This window comes from Lonchura striata, chromosome 7 (genome assembly GCF_046129695.1).
Source record: "Lonchura striata isolate bLonStr1 chromosome 7, bLonStr1.mat, whole genome shotgun sequence".
NCBI classification, from domain to species: domain Eukaryota; kingdom Metazoa; phylum Chordata; class Aves; order Passeriformes; family Estrildidae; genus Lonchura; species Lonchura striata.
Genome location: NC_134609.1, coordinates 3,508,428 through 3,525,296, shown reverse-complemented (window position 1 = coordinate 3,525,296; position 16,869 = coordinate 3,508,428). Strand labels below are relative to the sequence as shown.

Sequence of the window (16,869 nt, the reverse complement as noted above, 5' to 3'; positions counted from 1 at the left end):
CTCAGCTTTTAAACAGAGACACAGAAAGAGATGCAAACAGCAGTAAATTCTTTATTTATTTGAGAAAAACACTGAGCCTGATAGCAACAGTAATGCCCCTGTATAAATTTCTTACTGTATAGTAATGTGTGCACCCCATTTCCACTGGAATGCCATGGTTAAGGCAGTGGCTGTACTGACATACCCGTTTGCAGCACATGATGGGCAGAATGGTTCTCAAGCTGTTTAACCATCCATGAATGTCAGGGGCAAGGAGATGGAAAATTATTAAGTTACTCCTGTAGTATATGTTCATCCAGTGTACTGCAGCTGCAGCCCTTCAGTCAAGCCCATTTTCTGACCCAAATGGGGGTGGAGGAGGGTGGGGGGATTTGTGGCAGATGGGCATGAAAATTGAGTGAGATCATGGCTGATCCATATGTAGATTTGCTGAGAATTTTCTGACTGTTCTGTAGGAAAAGTTTAAAACTGCGAAGAAGGAGTTTTGAGAGTGTTTTCCTTAGTGCAGAAAAGTGTTTTCTCTTGAGGAAAGGCAAAATGCTAGGGTAGCTATTAGCCTTCCAGTTTAGAGTACTTGGATTCAGATGGGGATTTAAACCCATTGCAGGCAATTTCTCTTATGATTGGGCTATAAAATATATCTCTTTCTCCTACTCTCTAATTTTTCTCTTTTGTTTCTTTTTCATGGAAAATATAAACCACTTAAGGTTCTTCCCATAAGAAATGGGAACATCTCTTTAAATCTCAGATTTCTGTAGTCAAGGCAAAATAATGTCCTGCCAAGTACTAGCCCTAAACTAAAAGGAAACTTGGCATTTAAGATGTCTCAACTCCTTTTACTTCTGCCTTCCTGTCTGTCTTTTGTATATTTATATGGAACAAATGTTCTTTCCAAAATACCATGTCTATAACTCGTGTGTAAATTATCCATTGAGAGATATCTTGTCCATGAAGTAATTCCTTCACAGTCAGAAAAATTTTATCCAGGAGATTAGGTGCTCCATCCAGCTTTGAACCAAAGTATTAGCTGGGCAGGAATACAATCAAGCTGCAAAACTTTAGCAGGAGAATGGTATTTTGGCCACCAAATATGTGGTTGTATGTCCAAACTGCTCAATTTATTACAAATGGGTGCTGTGGCAATGTTGTGGAAGTGCACACTTACACTGAAATGTATCATGTGTATCCAGTTTATGCAATCCATTATTTCAGTCACTGGGATATTTTTTTTTCTAAGTAAGAATGGAATTGGCACACTTAAATGGGTGTATTTTAAAGTTTATGAACTCAGAAATAGGTTGAGTTTTATTACAATTCAAATTAATGTATTAGTTCAATACATTTTTTCTTGTTTAATTTTAAATTATAAGCTTGTAGGTTTTTTCTACTCAAGACAGTATGACATGTTGTAGTTCAGATCACATTTTTACAGATGAGCTGTAAACCCACGGGATTTATAATGGAAACAGGGACAAATGCTTAACCACATTGGCACAAACTGTGCAGCAACTATAATGACACCTTCAGGTTTGGTGGAAGGTGACAGTTATCATCTTTTTATCTTGTCTCCTTGGGCAAACACACATCAACATAGCTCCTGACATCTTCTTTTTAGAAAGCAGTGGAGCTGGGGAAATATGTCATTGTTAATCACCTTCAGATTCTCATATGACATCATAAGGGCCTATTCTTAACAGTATTACTTATGCAAGTAAAATTATTTCTGTGTAATTGCTAGAAACACTGGTATGGAATTTTTAAATTGTTCACATCAAATTGAAACAAAAAGGGGCATTTTGTATAATGCTTGATAGAAGAAAATGACACTGTTTTTCTAAATAAATGCTGATGTCTGATTTATGTAATTTGATTTCAAGACCATTAAATGGAGAAATTTGTTCCTTCATACAGGATTAGGAGTGCCAGGTTGAGCAGAGATATTTTTTAAAATAAAGACATGAACTTCAGAAATGCCAAAAAGAACTACTTATATTTTTGGCTATATATTTTAAATTATACGTAACTGTAACATAGTCAATGAAGAATATCACAACATATTTGGAGAGGAAGGGGAAGGAAAAGACCTGACTTTTAGGTGCTGTAAATCTGACTTATTTCCAAAGCACTAGGATAAGAGAACAAATTTGAAATATTAATTTTTACCGATCCAGTTGGAAGGATATATGTCTGAATTCCTGTGTGTCTGTGATATTCATAAAATACTTTATGTCTTTTTTCAAATAATCCCTGTTAGAATTTTACCAAATTACAGGTGTGTATGAAAGGGGACATATATTTACATAAATCAGTGTGAATTATTTGCAGGTTAAGTCCTGAACTCTCTTTAAATATAATTTCTGTGTCTCCACTGAAACATGTCAGGAATTCTTTGGTGAAGTGCTGCAATAAAAATGTGCTTAAATGAAATTGTAAATACTATAAGAACCTAATTAATTGCCTGTGTGCTTTGGGTTTGTAGGAAGGCAGCCTCTAGCTGATGGCAGCCAGACTTCTTAGGTGGGCCTTGCCAGTACCAAGCCAAAGGTATTGCTGACTCAACTGCTGGGTCTCCCAAAAAAAGAACCTGAGTCCTGTCCCTAGCCAGAAAGCAAAGAACCAGTTACAGATGTTCCTGCAAATATTGCTGTACCTTTCCTGGATACAGCAGGCAGAGCAGTGATAAATTATTGGAATCATTCTTCAGCTTGGACTTGCTATGAAATCACAGAGCAGTGTTTTAAATCATATGTCAAAATGACGTGAGAGAAGCCAGGAGTTCTGTATCATGATTGTAAGTGAAGAATTTACAGTCTTACATAGTCTCTTACAAGTAAGAGACTGTGACAAACAAAATTTTTGGTTAAATAAACATTGTATCATTGATCGTTAGAAAAGGAAACAAAGAAAATTATTTGAAACACTTGAAGTGGAAAGCCATACATATTTTAAGGAAGATAAATATTTGAGTCCATTGACAAAGTCTATTTAAAGTTACTTTTGTTGTAGTATGCAAAACTGCTGTGTGTTAATCTGGTTTTTAGTTTTTCTTTGAGGAAATAATACACTGCTTTTGCAAAGTGACCTTGAGAGAATAAATACTTCTATTCTTTATTGTTTTGGTGTTCCAAGATCAAACTTTCTCTGTGTACTGGCAGCCCATCCCAGAATCTGAAAGCTGATTTGGCTTTGTTTCCTCCTTGTCTGCTATTGCTGATAATAAAAGTGCAAGTATCCTGGTGATAAGTGTTTCAGGAATTACTTTTTTCAGAGTAGAACTTTGTCTTCTCAGAGTTCAATTTTATAAGGACTAAGTGGATGTATTTTTAAATATCACACTGTATTTTCTACAGCCATCTGATAATAAATCCTGCAAATTAAATATGCTGCTTGTTGTATCTGAAGTTAAACAACTGTTTGTTTCTTTTTAAAATTTGGAATGTTACCATGCTGGAGGTTAACTCATTGTTTAACAAAACTTGTAATAGTATTACCTTTCCAAAAACTTACACGACATTATGTTGGTTTTCAGCTTATTTAAACACTATAAAGCATATGAATACCTCTTCCACGGTCGTAGAGAAGAACCTGTGATAAGTAATGAGGTGAGTCATTTATATAGATGGAACTCATTATGCAGAGTTCCTTAACAAGTGCACCATGGCATATGTTTTATATTGCTCAAAGCAACTTCATGTCAACATCCCTGCATCGCTAATGTAAAACGGCTGATTAAAGAGCGCAAGTTAAGATGTTTTGATCCTCATATTCAAAATTAATTTGGGATCTCAAAAAAGTGTAAATGCATTGCTTGGTTAAGTCGTTAGTTGTGTTAAATCAGGAACAATTTTGTGTAGGTATTTGTAAGTTGATGCATGTAATTTGAATTAGCAATGTGAGTCTTGACTCTGCTTTAAAATCAGCAATCAAAATCAGAAAATGTTGTTTGCCATGCCTAGTCTGACCACAGCCCTAATAGACATGTGTGATGTACAGAGTTCTGTTTCTGCTGTAACCACGAAGAGTTAATTATAGTGATTATAAAGAAAGAAGCAAGCTAGAAAATGATCATTTTGAAAGAATTCAGTTAACAATAGTGAGTTGGCTTCACAATGAGCTTTGTCATGTGTTCTAACTTACACATGAAAAAATACATAAGGAAATGTGTTGATGCAAAATGTGGCCTTTAATCAAATGGACAGGTTTAATTTATCAAATAAACTTTCTTCTAGCCTGGTTGTGCTTTTTGAGGATATTTGTTATTACACATTAAAAAATATTTGCTTTTTAAATTTGTATTAGGAGTTAACTGATTACCCAGAGGGGCACAGTAGTGTATTATTTTTGATGGTATTTATATTTTAGCTTATCAGTACACAATGAAGTTAAAATTAGTACACTGTAAAAATTCCTTTACACTTTCAGCTGGTATTTTGACTCTGGTGATGGGGGTAATTGCTTTCCATGTTGCTTTTAAGTAGCCGTATTATAAAATTACTTTTCTTTACATGGATGCAAATATTTGGAAATTATTCTTATCACTTACAAGGTGGGTTAAAATTCCAGCTATGATGAAATAGATGACAAAACTGTCAATACAAAGGTAGAGCAGAATTTCAGCATTACTATGTTAGGCTGGGGGTTTTGTGTTAGGTAATCAGATCAATGGGTGGTTAGCACTTCTTAATTGGTAAAATCGATTTTAATGAGGCTTTAATTAAGTAATGCTTGTGTCAACTTGAATCATGAATTTTGGAAGGTTTTAGATTAGCCTAAAGGAAATGTGTTTGTGTTTCCTGAAGACTCCCTTCTGGGTGGGTGGGGTCATCATGCACTGCCCCAGCCGCAGGACAGGGGAGCCCTGGGCAGGCTCTGCCAGGGAGCACCACCTCTGCTGAGGGTACCAGCACCTCTGGGCAATGGTAGGAATGGATTCCAGGGAATGGCTTTGGTGGTGATCCATCCAAGCAGCAAGTGCCATCTGCAGCTACAACTGTCACAAAACCATACATGACAGTCTTTAGCTGTAACTCCTTCACAGCCTTTTCCTACCTATGGTGCCACTTCACTTTAATCCATCTGTTTTGTATTCTGAGCTACATGGCAGAGAGCTTTTAATTTGTCCAACTACACTCCAACACCCAAGAAAATCAATACTTATATTCTGTTAGAGTTCATTTTGATAGGGTGATGCATTGTTCTTCAATAAGTAAAAGTGTAAGGTATTGAAGCTACACATACAAATTTATGACATTATTTGCACTTGCTTTATGTGTTAAAATGTGAGGTGAGGTGAACTCAGCATAGACTTCAAGTTATTTTGCTGTAACTTTGTTTTATTTAGTAATTCTTATGCATAAAAGAGATCATTACTTCTATTTTGCAGTCCCTTAGATGAATAGTTTTTTGGGCTGCCATGGTTTGGTGTGTGTGGCTGTGGCAGGAGCACACCTGGGGTCCCTTGCTCTGCAGTGCATCTGCTCAAGGAACAGGAAATAACTGGGAAATCCATATGCTGAAAGTAGATAGTAAATTTGTGCTGAAAGTTTGGCTGCTATCCTGTTATGTAGACCAGTGTCTTACCAAAAAAAAAAAAAAAAAGCCACTGCAGACACACCACAGCCCAAAGCTGGATCTGATCCTGACTCTAAGCTGAGTGCAGCTAATGTCTAAAAAGTTTTCCTTTAGCTCCAGCAATAAAAGCCTGTTCTTTTGGAACAGGACTCTCTAAATTGTAATGGCCAGATTTGTCCAAATAACAAGAACCACAGTGTTCCAAGAGCTTAATTACAGCATTATCTCCTTTTGCAAATGAACACTTTGAGATGAGTCAGTGAAATGACTTGCTTCAACAGAATTGATTTGCTTCCACTGAAATGGCTTTAGCTCAGCGAGTGTGTGTGCCGAAAGAATTACCTGCAGAATAAAAGCCCAGCGCTCTCAGGAGAAGATCTGCTTCTTTAAAAGAGATGCAGCTACAACAAATAAAAGCTGTACTCAGTGTTGTAATGGATATCCTTTTAGGGAAACCACAGTGTGTGTTTTCCAGAGAAATCTTATAGCAATGGGTTGTAAAGTCATTGGAATTTTTTTTTTCTCTAGCACAGGCAATTATACAGTGTTCTCAATCAAGTTTCCTTTTTGATCTTTCACTGCAGTTATTTCCAAATGACCCTGTCATTTCCTGTGTAGAATAAAATCAGACAAGAAAAAGGAAATGACTCAAAACTCAGATTATGCATACAATATCTGTGGTCGTGCCACTTAACAAAATCCAAGTTATTTAAATGTAGCACATAATTAGTAGAGCTTCACAGTCTGATTAATATTCTGCATTTGATGCAGCTAGCATAATAAAGCCACCTCTGTAAAACACAGACAGTGTTCAACTCTTTAAAAAAAGGTAACAAACGCCAGGCTAATTTAATTTTTTTTTTTGCATTGGCTAAAGCCTTTAAACCTTAAAGTGCCCGAGGTGATTATATTGCCTAGGAAAAAAAAGGTTAAAACAGAAAGACATGAGTGCTTGGTTAGATGATAAAACACACATCACACTTCTAACCTACTTTGACAGTATTTAAAATTTAAAACTTGCCTTTCTAGCTATCAAATCCCTTACTTCTCCTTCTTTCCAGATCTACAAAGACCTATATATTATGTATGCATGAATACCTGTTAGAAAACATGACAGTACAAGGAATTGCTGAGAAGTGTTAAGACTGCCAAGTAAATTCATTGCTTTTTTTCCTGTTACTATTATGAGCAGTTCCCCCCATTTAGAATGATTACAAAAGAAGCTGTGCTTTAGCTGTTCTGTGGCTGTGATCCAAAATAAAATGCAAGCAGTGCTACCATACCAGAGTTCTTCAGGAATATTGCTGTTAAAAATACTGGGTTTTTCCTTCTGCCTGTTCTGGACATTTTGCTTTTTAGCTGTGATTTAGTACACCTATATTAGCTCGCAATTTCAAGGAAAGCAAAAGGAGTACAGACTAAATATTGATGTTCAGGGATTCAATGGAGCAATTCCTATTAACACATCAGATCTTAGAGCAAAGATTTAAATTGTTAATACATAAATTGCGTGGAAGTTTTTACTTTTTTCTATTTCTGCATTTAGTTAATTTATGCTTTGATAGTATGATGTATTACAACATATCTTGCAAATTTTTTTCTCTCATTTACAAGTTGTACCTTATACTGTAGTTCATGTTTTTTGCTGCTCTCTGTTGTGTATTTTTGGATGGTATGAGGCTAAGGTCTTTTGGGATTATGTCTGCTTTGAAACATTTCCTAATAAAAATTATGTGGTTGGTAAATCTAGTTTTATTCCTAGATGCTTTAGCCAGTCTGATGGAGTAATCTGCTATTTTATGGCCCAGATGACTAGCTAAGTTTGACTTCTTGAAATAGTAGTGTACAATGTAATTTTCTTTAGAAATGTCATAGTGGGTCAGGTTGCAATAAAAATATCAAAGATTAAATTTAATGGCAGTGCAAATTCAGTATTATAGCAGTCACTAGATATCATCCTCTGTACTTAGAGTTCCAAACTAATTTCTATTAATTCTTTCACTCTATGTACTCCTTACTTTCTGAAGCATTGAGCTTTTGGACTGTGTCTGGTCCTTATCCAGTTATGGGTTGGGTTGGGGTTTTTCTTAAGTTTGAACAAAATCCCTTATTTGTTTGAATTTAAGGAGGTGAATAAGCTTTATTAGCTTTTTGAAAGCTAATAAAGTTTTTTTTTCCTCTGATGGCAAAAGCCCTAAAGTCTGGGACTTGACTTTGATACGTAATCCTCATCAGGTGTTGCATATTTGTATTGGTTAATCAATCATTGTTTAAATAAATTTGCTCCACGACTTCTTGAGAACTATCTTTTAGAGATGTATGAAACCAGAACATTTCCATAAGCATATCAGGTCACAATACAGAAACTCATTCCCCAGCTAATGGAGTGCTTTTCAAAGCCTGGAGGTTTCAGATATTTTTAGTACCTAAAAACCAGTTGATTTTTTGTAGCTTTGTTTTCTAAATATCACCATGGCAAAGACATCAAGAAGAGCATAGGACTGGAAGGGATGTCTTCAGTTGTCAGCTCTCATGCTGCTTTCTCTTAGGGAAGCATTCATAATACTCTTCAGAAACCTGTCAAACTCCAGTTTAAAAAGTTAACTTTTTTTTTTTTTTTCTTTACTCCTTCAGGAAGTGCCCTGATGCCTGGTTTCTATAATTGTTATAAAACTTCAATTTCTGGTTTGGGTGTATTCATGACAAGCTTATGTGCATTTGCCCTTGTGACAATTTGTGCCAGTATTGACCTTTAGCTCTTGTTCCATCCCCAGTGTTTATTTTTCTAGTGTATAAAGAGACAGCAATCTTATTGTCAGCCTTCATTCAGCTAGACTAGAAAAGCCAGCTTTCTCTAATCTTTGCTTTAAAGGTAGACTTTGATACTCTTGTGCTTGCGTCCATACCAGCTGCTTGTCATCCCATTGGCCTTCTTCTATAATTGTTCCACTTTAAATCAGTTTTGTTACAACATAAGTGACCAAACTGATGTAATATTGTTGCCGAGATAAAAGCAAGGCCTTGTAAAATATCAATAGTGCTTTCTTTTCCTCTGCTGGGAATAGCCTACATGGTAGGTCCCAGAAGCATTTTATACCTGTATCATGTGGCTATCTCATCGTTCATCTGCTGTTCTAGTTCTCCTTTGTTACTGTATTTTCTAGCTGAGGTACTTAGAGTGCACTATAGGCTTTAAAAAGAAGATGTCCCCACAATGTCACCTCCCAATTTGTCATTGAATACAAGACTGAATAGACTTCAAAGTCCCATCTGTGTGGTATTCCTGCCCACTCATAAATTGATCATGTCTCTCACATTGCTTTTGTCTAGAAAATTATTTATTTAATAAATATGAAATTAGTCTGGCATCATGTATCTTTGATAAATTGATGTTGTGTTACATTCCATTTCTCTTTCATTTCCATGCTCTTATTTAGTTTTTCCTTCAAAACATGTTCCTCAAGCCTTTACTGCTATGAAGATCAAAACTACAGCTTCAGGAGTAGGTTCATTATTTTCTGATTGTGGATGTTTAAAACTGGTACTTGGTCTTTTGATGTCTGAGGGGAAATTTTTGATGTCTGTTACAGAAGTGTGCCATACCCAAGTCCAGATTACTGAAGTAAGCAGCTGGAGAGCCAGTGGGTTTTTGACAAAATTTACAGATATCCAGCCCTTTGATCTTGAGACCTGATATGGCTGTAACAAGGGATCTTGAAGGACTTGTGATTAGTTTGAATGAAAAATGGAGTCTTGGAATTGTATGTAGTGCTGCTTTAAATATTTAAGCATCTGTTGTCAAGTAGAAACAACCTTTGTTTTCCAAAGATTGTGTTGGTATACCCATTTGTCAGTAGGGGAGCTACTCTGACCTTTAGCAGTTACATTTCCATGTAGGTCACATGCTGATGGACTTCTAATGAACTTTTAACATTCCTGAGTTTTGGTAGCTGAACTACTCTGCCCTAAAAGCTGGTGAGAGCTCCAGAGAGCTGGTGGAATTCATAAACCAGTGCTGAGTACTTTTACAATGCTTTAGAGAATGATTAACAAAACGTTTTTTAAATTATTTTCTTAGGAAACATCAAATACAAAACAAGCCTTCTTTTTAACTCAGTAACATGCGTGAAGTCACGAAATAAAAGAATGCAGGCAGGACAAGTGCCAAAGAGCTGACATGGGCTGTGCCTTCAGTGAGCTGAGCGCCATGGTTCTGACCCAGCCAGCGTTTCAACAAGCGCCTCTTCTTAACAAATTGGGAACTTAAATTTCAATGGACCTATTCACATTCACAGAAATAAACTGAGAAGTGACTGGGGTCACGCTACTCAGCACCCTGGAGGATGAAAAACTAACACTAGATTAAAAAAAATTGAGGCTCATGATCACTTTTTAGTTTAGTACAACTGACAAAGCATCACATTTTTTGACTGTGTGATGGTAGAGAAAGGGAAAAAAACTTGAATTCTTGGCAGGAAAACATTTCTGGAACTATGCAGGAATTAATATATACACAGATGTGCTCTATGCATTTTTTTTTTCTTAAATCAATAAAGTGGCTTGATTTTGACTTTCTGCATGTGTGTGTTTGTATGTATGTAAACATATATAGTTGTGATAAGAGCAGTAAAGGCTCGTTTATTTGCTGGAATGCAGGTCAGCTGCATTGTAGGCTTTGACTGGAAGGATAGTCAGTACATTAATGACAGCCTGTTTCTGCTATTCATCAGAATGTTCTGTGACCCAAATGATGAAGTGCTCTATCAGAAGACTACAGCACATTTAAAAATGGTTATCAATCACGATGTAAATTTTAATAGAAGACATTGAGATTGGCAGAAATGTATTGACTTGGAGAAATTTTTAAGTGGTTAAGCAAAGTAGCTGAAGACAGACTATTAGGATAAGAATTTTGTTTTACTTTTCTAGTATTCCAGAATAGCTCACTCTGTTGATGCCCTTTGCAAATTCTACTTGTTTAACTTGACCAGCATGAAAAAAAGTACTTGAAGCTGAGCAAAGATCAGTAATTTTGTTTCATAGGAGAATCTGAGAATTTTGCAGTTTGATTTAATTCCAGTTTAAAACAAAAAAAAATAAACACTTAACAGAATTGCTTTGCTTATATGTCTGTGTTTAAACTCCCTGACACAAAAGTAGTGCTTTTGAAGATCATGTCAGAGCCCCACCTCCATCATGTGCCATACAGCATCGTTGGCTCTGCTGGAACAAGACCCACATGATCTAGGGGTCCTCAGCTTGCTATAGGACATGTTCCTGGGGGGGGCCAGGAATCTAGAAAACAGGATTCTCTATCAGCCAGTGTGGCAAACCATTGGAAGAGCTTTGTACATAAGCTGGTAGGTTGTTGCTAGCACACTAGCAGAAAGTTATTTGCACAATAACTCCACTTTAGGAAATTCAAAGAACATGACTTGAAAGGAATCTGCCAAAAAAAAATACAGACACATTTTATTTTGAGCCCAGTGCATTATGTCTGCTGCAGTACAGTGCTATTTTCAGTGCTAAACTCTTCCATGTAATGTAGCAGGGATCAAGCAGTTATTCAAGAATGTGCCACATTTTGTTTATATTTTGCTGGTTCAAATTTAGCTGCCCCTTTTTAAAGTTGTTTGCCAGCAGGTACCATTTTGGTGCCTGTACAGTCTGACTTACTGGAGACTGGTTTTCCAGAGCAGTTGCCCTATTTCCAAGATTTCCTGCATAATTTTTGGTAATTGGCAGACAGAGATCTATGACCTTATACTACAATTAACAACTGTTTTGTACCCATTACCTTTATCTGCAGCTTTTCATCATCTTGAAAATCAATTTGTGTACATAAAAGTATCAGTGGAATGAGCAAGTGATGTGATATTTCATGGGAATGTATCCCCACGGGTGAATATTTAAGTATCAAATTCATACATCTTGTGACCTTATGTTATGAATAACATCTTGACCTTATTCATATAAATAAATAGCATGACATTTCTTTACCATGATGATTTATAATCAATATACATTTTAATAAATTTTCATCCATTTAGTTGATGTTATGAGGACAAATGTAATCCAAGTCTAAATAACAGACAAGTTTTACAATCCTTTAAAGTTCCTTTTTAAAATGCAATAGAAAGTTTTTGTCTTCTAATTCCACCTTGAATTTTACAACTTGTCATAAGATACAACATAAAGTATTTTTACTGAACATTGAATCTGATGTATTTGAATATTAATTCATAAAATATTATTTTGATTTCCTATAAATATGCTAAGCTCAGCAAAATGTAGTGTTACTCATTAGAAAGCTAAGTTTTATAGGATGTCTGGTTGATATTTGAGGTAACTTATATTGCTACTTAGGTTTACATTTAACAAACCTTAGCTAAGAAAATTGTTTAAATTTCAAAGCAAAGATAATAAATAAAATGAGGGCATAGAATATTAATGTGAACTGTGCCTTTATTTTGCATTCAAAGTTAAATAGTGGTGGTCTGTTAACAATCTAGGGCTATTTGGCAAGTCTCTAAACTTACTCAATAATCAAAACATAAAAGGACAATGGAAACTTTTCACAATAAAAGAAAAAGGAGTTGAGTACAGAAACCAAACAAATTATTCTCTGCTTTTTCTTGGTAAGGAGGTGAACTTTATAGGAAGGGCAGCAAGCTCTGTGTTAGGGTTGCCTTTTCCTGCCTTTGTTATAAATTACATCTGTCTGTGAAGAATCCTCTCCAGTTACTTTGTGGTTCATGGCTACGGGGGAGGTGTGCATGTCTATCTGGAATGGGGCAGAGAGAGACAGACTGTGGGGGAGCTTTTTCATTTTACTGGTTTGTTTTTCACTGAGGAAATGGCAATTCTAAGCACATTAATTTGCCTTGCTTACTAAATATACAGATGGATAAAATTCCTAAGGATCCAGCTGTGTAAATAGAATATTAACAAAACAACTGTTTTCTTCAGCATTTGTATTATTTGTTCTTTGAAGCTTGCTAGACTTGGAAGACTTCAGCACCATTTAGGTTCAGTGTAATCCTTCAAAATGTTTTTATTAGGGCTTAAATGAGGAAAACATTTGGCAAAGGGATAGAGTTTATCCAAAGCATAATGTTTGATTCTTTCATGAGAGTCTGAATACACTGCAACAGTACTGTAAGGCACCAGAAATATGGGAGTAAGCTGTCAAATGGCACTGGAAGGAGAGCCGTATACATACCCAGTATGTTGGGTGTAATGTGCTCTCCCTGCCCTCCTTCCCCTGCACACCTGGTGAGGTAGCCCAGATGTGGCAGTGCAGGATACTAGCCCCTTTCTCTCCAGCACAGTTTCCTTCACCATTTGATCCCAAGGTTGGATTCATTTGCAGGCTGCTAGCAACAGAGCAAGGTGAAAATTCCATCCTTCCGATCCCTTCTTTAGTGTGGGCTGATGGCCAGCTCCAGCTCACTGAGCCTCGCTCTCTCCACTTCTGATTTGGAAAATAGGCTCCCATCTGCCTCTTCCATCAGCCTTAGCTAACCTTGTACTGCCTGAGTCTCCCACAAATTATGTGTTTTGAGCACTCAGGAAACATCAAATAGGTAGAACATCTCCTCAAGGCAGTCTTGAAAACACAGCAGCTGGACCCTTTTGGTATTCTTCACAGTTAAGATTATTATCTAAAGTATTTTTTGGTTTGGCTTTCCACGTGCGCTGTTAAAATTTGGTAGCGAACTCATCCTGAATCTTCTCTTGGCCAACTTAAAGCAAAGAGAAGAAATACTCGACTGTTTTTTACTTGACTTAATGTTTGCTTTTTCCTACTTGTTAGAGTGGACGGACTGTTTGGCTGACCTTAAGATTCTTATATGGTGAGTGTTCAGGTTTTTTGTTTCTTTTATTCTAGGTTGATTTCATCTTCATATTTTGTCCTCTGACTGCAAAGCCTATGTCAGAGCCCATGTAGGTTCTGCAGGGTTACATTGGAGATTGTGCTGTGACCAGGATAAAACCTAAACAAATACAGATGTTTTTGGCTGAAATACCTCAACATTCTGCTTTCCATTTTTATGATTTTCTGGTTAGTTCTACAAGAATCCCACAATATTGTAAATACATATTGCAGAAAATATTGCTACTACTTTCACAGAACAGGTCAATCTTCATGAATTACATGCTGATACACATATGACTATTTTCTTACTATTAGAATTCCTGTGCTTGATGTGTTGTTTCTGTTCTATTCAAATAACACTAGGTAAGGGAAAATATCTCCTGTGCACTTGCACTGTCATTTATTTTGACTGTGCATATCAAATTTGGCTTGTGAACACAATCTAAGGAAATGGCATAGATTGTAAGTGATAAAGATGAATGTTTCATGCTTCATTTATAGGAAGGCCATCCAAATATGGTCTCAGAGTTGTGAGAACATCCTGTACTTGAGACATCTTGAATTTTGTATTGATTAAGGTTGTGGACAAGTTTTGGGCATTAACAGGCTGGAACTCAGGTAATTTTCTAGATTTACTGAACATTGTATGTTGTGAAAAGATTGCAATATGTTGCGACCAATGCATATAGTACTCTTATATAATAAAATGAAAGTTTGCTAGGGATGTTCCTTAGAGGTTATTCTGCTTTGAATATCTGCTTTACATTCTGTCAGCGTTTTTCTTAGCATTCATTTTGTATTCATGGTGCCCATTTATCATTTTTGTCTCTATCTGTTATACATTTAGGATCTTAATGATTTTCTTTTGTTCTGAGAAAGATTTTTTTGCCAGCTTTCTGAATTCCTCAGGAAGTAGGATGTAGTTGAAGACTTACATTTGGAGAAATGTTAAATTACCTGTAATGGTCAGATTTCCAATGAAGTATTGAAAAGTTTTACTCTCACAATAGACTATTTTCAATTTTTAGTGTTACTGCTGTCCTGGCAGGTCTAGATTAAAAGAAAGTGAGGGCTAGAACCTAGGTTTCTGACTTTAGGGTGGGGAGGAAGGTGGGGGGGGGATGATTGGTTTTTTGTGTGGCTTTTATTTTCTCTCTCTTTTTTTTTTTTTTTTTTTTAATAATTCTACCATTGGTCCACTGTGGTGCCCTCCAGTGGAATTTCTAAAGATGTCATTATGTTTCTGTCGATTTTGAGAATGACCCCTTGAGTCTATTGATACTGCATGCTTAGAACTGTGTACTGAACCATTAATTTTTGTTTAATAATCATGATTTGTTTGAGAAATCAAGAAATTGTCAAGGTGGAAGTAAGGACTAAAATGTTATTTTTCTGCCATGACACAGATTTTATCTTTTGTCCTTCCTCCTTGCTTGCAAATAGAGTTCTCTGAATTACTGAACGTAAAATTAATATCCTTTTCTTTGCAACCCTAGCATGGCCAAACAAAATAGGAGTAGTTAAAGACAGGATTTCAGTCTTATCTCTGTGTTTCTGAACTACTGCTGGTTTGTTTTCAGTTCCTACTCTTGTTATTCATGCTGATTTTATTGCAGTATATTTAATTGTCTCTTTGGTCTGATCAATCCTTTGTTAAATGGGTAAATAATAAAATAAAGGGGGTACATAATCAAATTATGAGCAGTAATTGGTCAGTCCAAGCATTGCTGGAACTTTATAGTGGGTAGAAAGAACAGGGCTTTGGTATCAGAGTTAAAAAGGCCAAGCTTTTAAAACTGACAACATAAATACATTGCTACATTGGCACATCTTTGTGAATTTAAATTACAAATTATTGTGCATAATCAGATCAGAGCAACTGGAAAATCATACAGCATGGATAGACTTTATTAATTTTGGATACAAGTAAAAGACATTAGACAAGCTTAGAAATCTGACAGACTAGGAGAATCTTAATATTTGACAAGTCTAAGATAAAATGAGAATTTGTCTCCTGGATTGCTGGGGTTTCTTTCTTTCTTTCATAGTAGTGGAAATATTACAAAAACTAATAAGCAGCAAACCATATGCATTAGAATAAAATGCAGAAGTCTGTGGTAAGGAACCTTATTTAGGCAACAGGAAAATTTAAAGGTTATACATAAAATGGTCAACAGGGGATTGTGTGTTACGCAGGGGACTGAGTTGCTCTGGGAATTGGGAATTAAGGCCTAAAGTTTTTCAGAGCTTGACTGCCATTTTAATATATTTACAGCTTTGCAGACCATAATGTGAGTTGGTTTTGTTTGATTTTGTAGTGAACTGATACAATTAAGAAGACAAATCTGCTTTCTTCCTTAACATTTATCTGTTAGCATACTAGCAATTTTAGTAGCAAAATAAATTGCTTAATCAGATAGGTACCAATAATTCTAACCTATACAGATGCACAGAATTTGATTTTTTTAAACTTTCATTTTTTCCTTCCACCAAATCAATTGGAGAAGAATGGACAAAGAGTAAAGAAAAGGTAGCATGACGTAACAACCTAAACCCTGCTCTGTGGAATTCAGTTACATAAAAGGTCATTTTTATAGATTTGTGCTACTTACAGGATTCTGCCTGTCAAATCTGATAAGATCAGTATGGTGGGGAAAAATTAAAGCTGCTCATGAAGAGTACACTAAACTTGACCAATGCTACAATAAATAGTTGTGTTCAGCAGGGTATTGCAGCTTCATGTTTACCTGGCTTTCAGGTTAACTGTCAGCTATTTCCCAATTAAGATCCAATTTACTCAGGCTGCATAAAATCTTCAATGTGACACTTATGTGCTCTGGAACTCTGCCTTCAGGAACAGTAATTCTATCCATCATAAACATCTTGAATTTGAAAATTAAAGAATTTGGCATGGCGACTTTCAGACAAATTTTTCATGTGATAATGCATGAGAAGACTTATAATGTCTGTCCTTCTATTACTGTTGTCAGGTGTAAATTTTGAGTGAGCTGTTAAGATTTACTGTTCAATTCATGTTTCCTCAATCCACTGTGCCCCAAGTAATTTCAGGGGCACTGGTAGGACTGTATGGAAAATAAACACTACATTACCATGGTGTGTAATGTTGGCAAAATTTGGCGTCAAACTGAAAAATATTACATTAAAAATACTCTCTCTAAAATGCACACATCCCATATTTACAGCTGTAGAAAATACTGCTACAACTTTGTGATGTGTGGGTGTATGTGTGTATGCATAAGTAGAGCAGAAAGTGCTGTATTGGTTAATCTTGTAGGTCATTCCTAAATAAGACTTCATTTGAAAACATTTTACCTAATTGTGCTTTGTATTTTCTGTAGTGAATTAAGGAGCCTAGTTAGTTTTCAGCATTAAGAGTAGGTTGCTGCAGTATATCTGCA

General features: G+C 35.9%; 1 protein-coding gene across 4 annotated transcripts in view; it reads left to right on the top strand.

Moving 5' to 3' along the window:
- Positions 1-16,869, top strand: part of CABCOCO1 (ciliary associated calcium binding coiled-coil 1) — a 141,177-nt gene that overhangs the window by 100,769 nt on the left and 23,539 nt on the right. For all 4 annotated transcript variants that reach the window (XM_021535333.3, XM_021535348.3, XM_021535322.3 and 1 more), the window contains one exon: positions 3,530-3,602. In XM_021535333.3, coding sequence (XP_021391008.1) covers positions 3,530-3,602 — 73 coding nt within the window. The remainder of the gene's footprint in view (positions 1-3,529; positions 3,603-16,869) is intronic.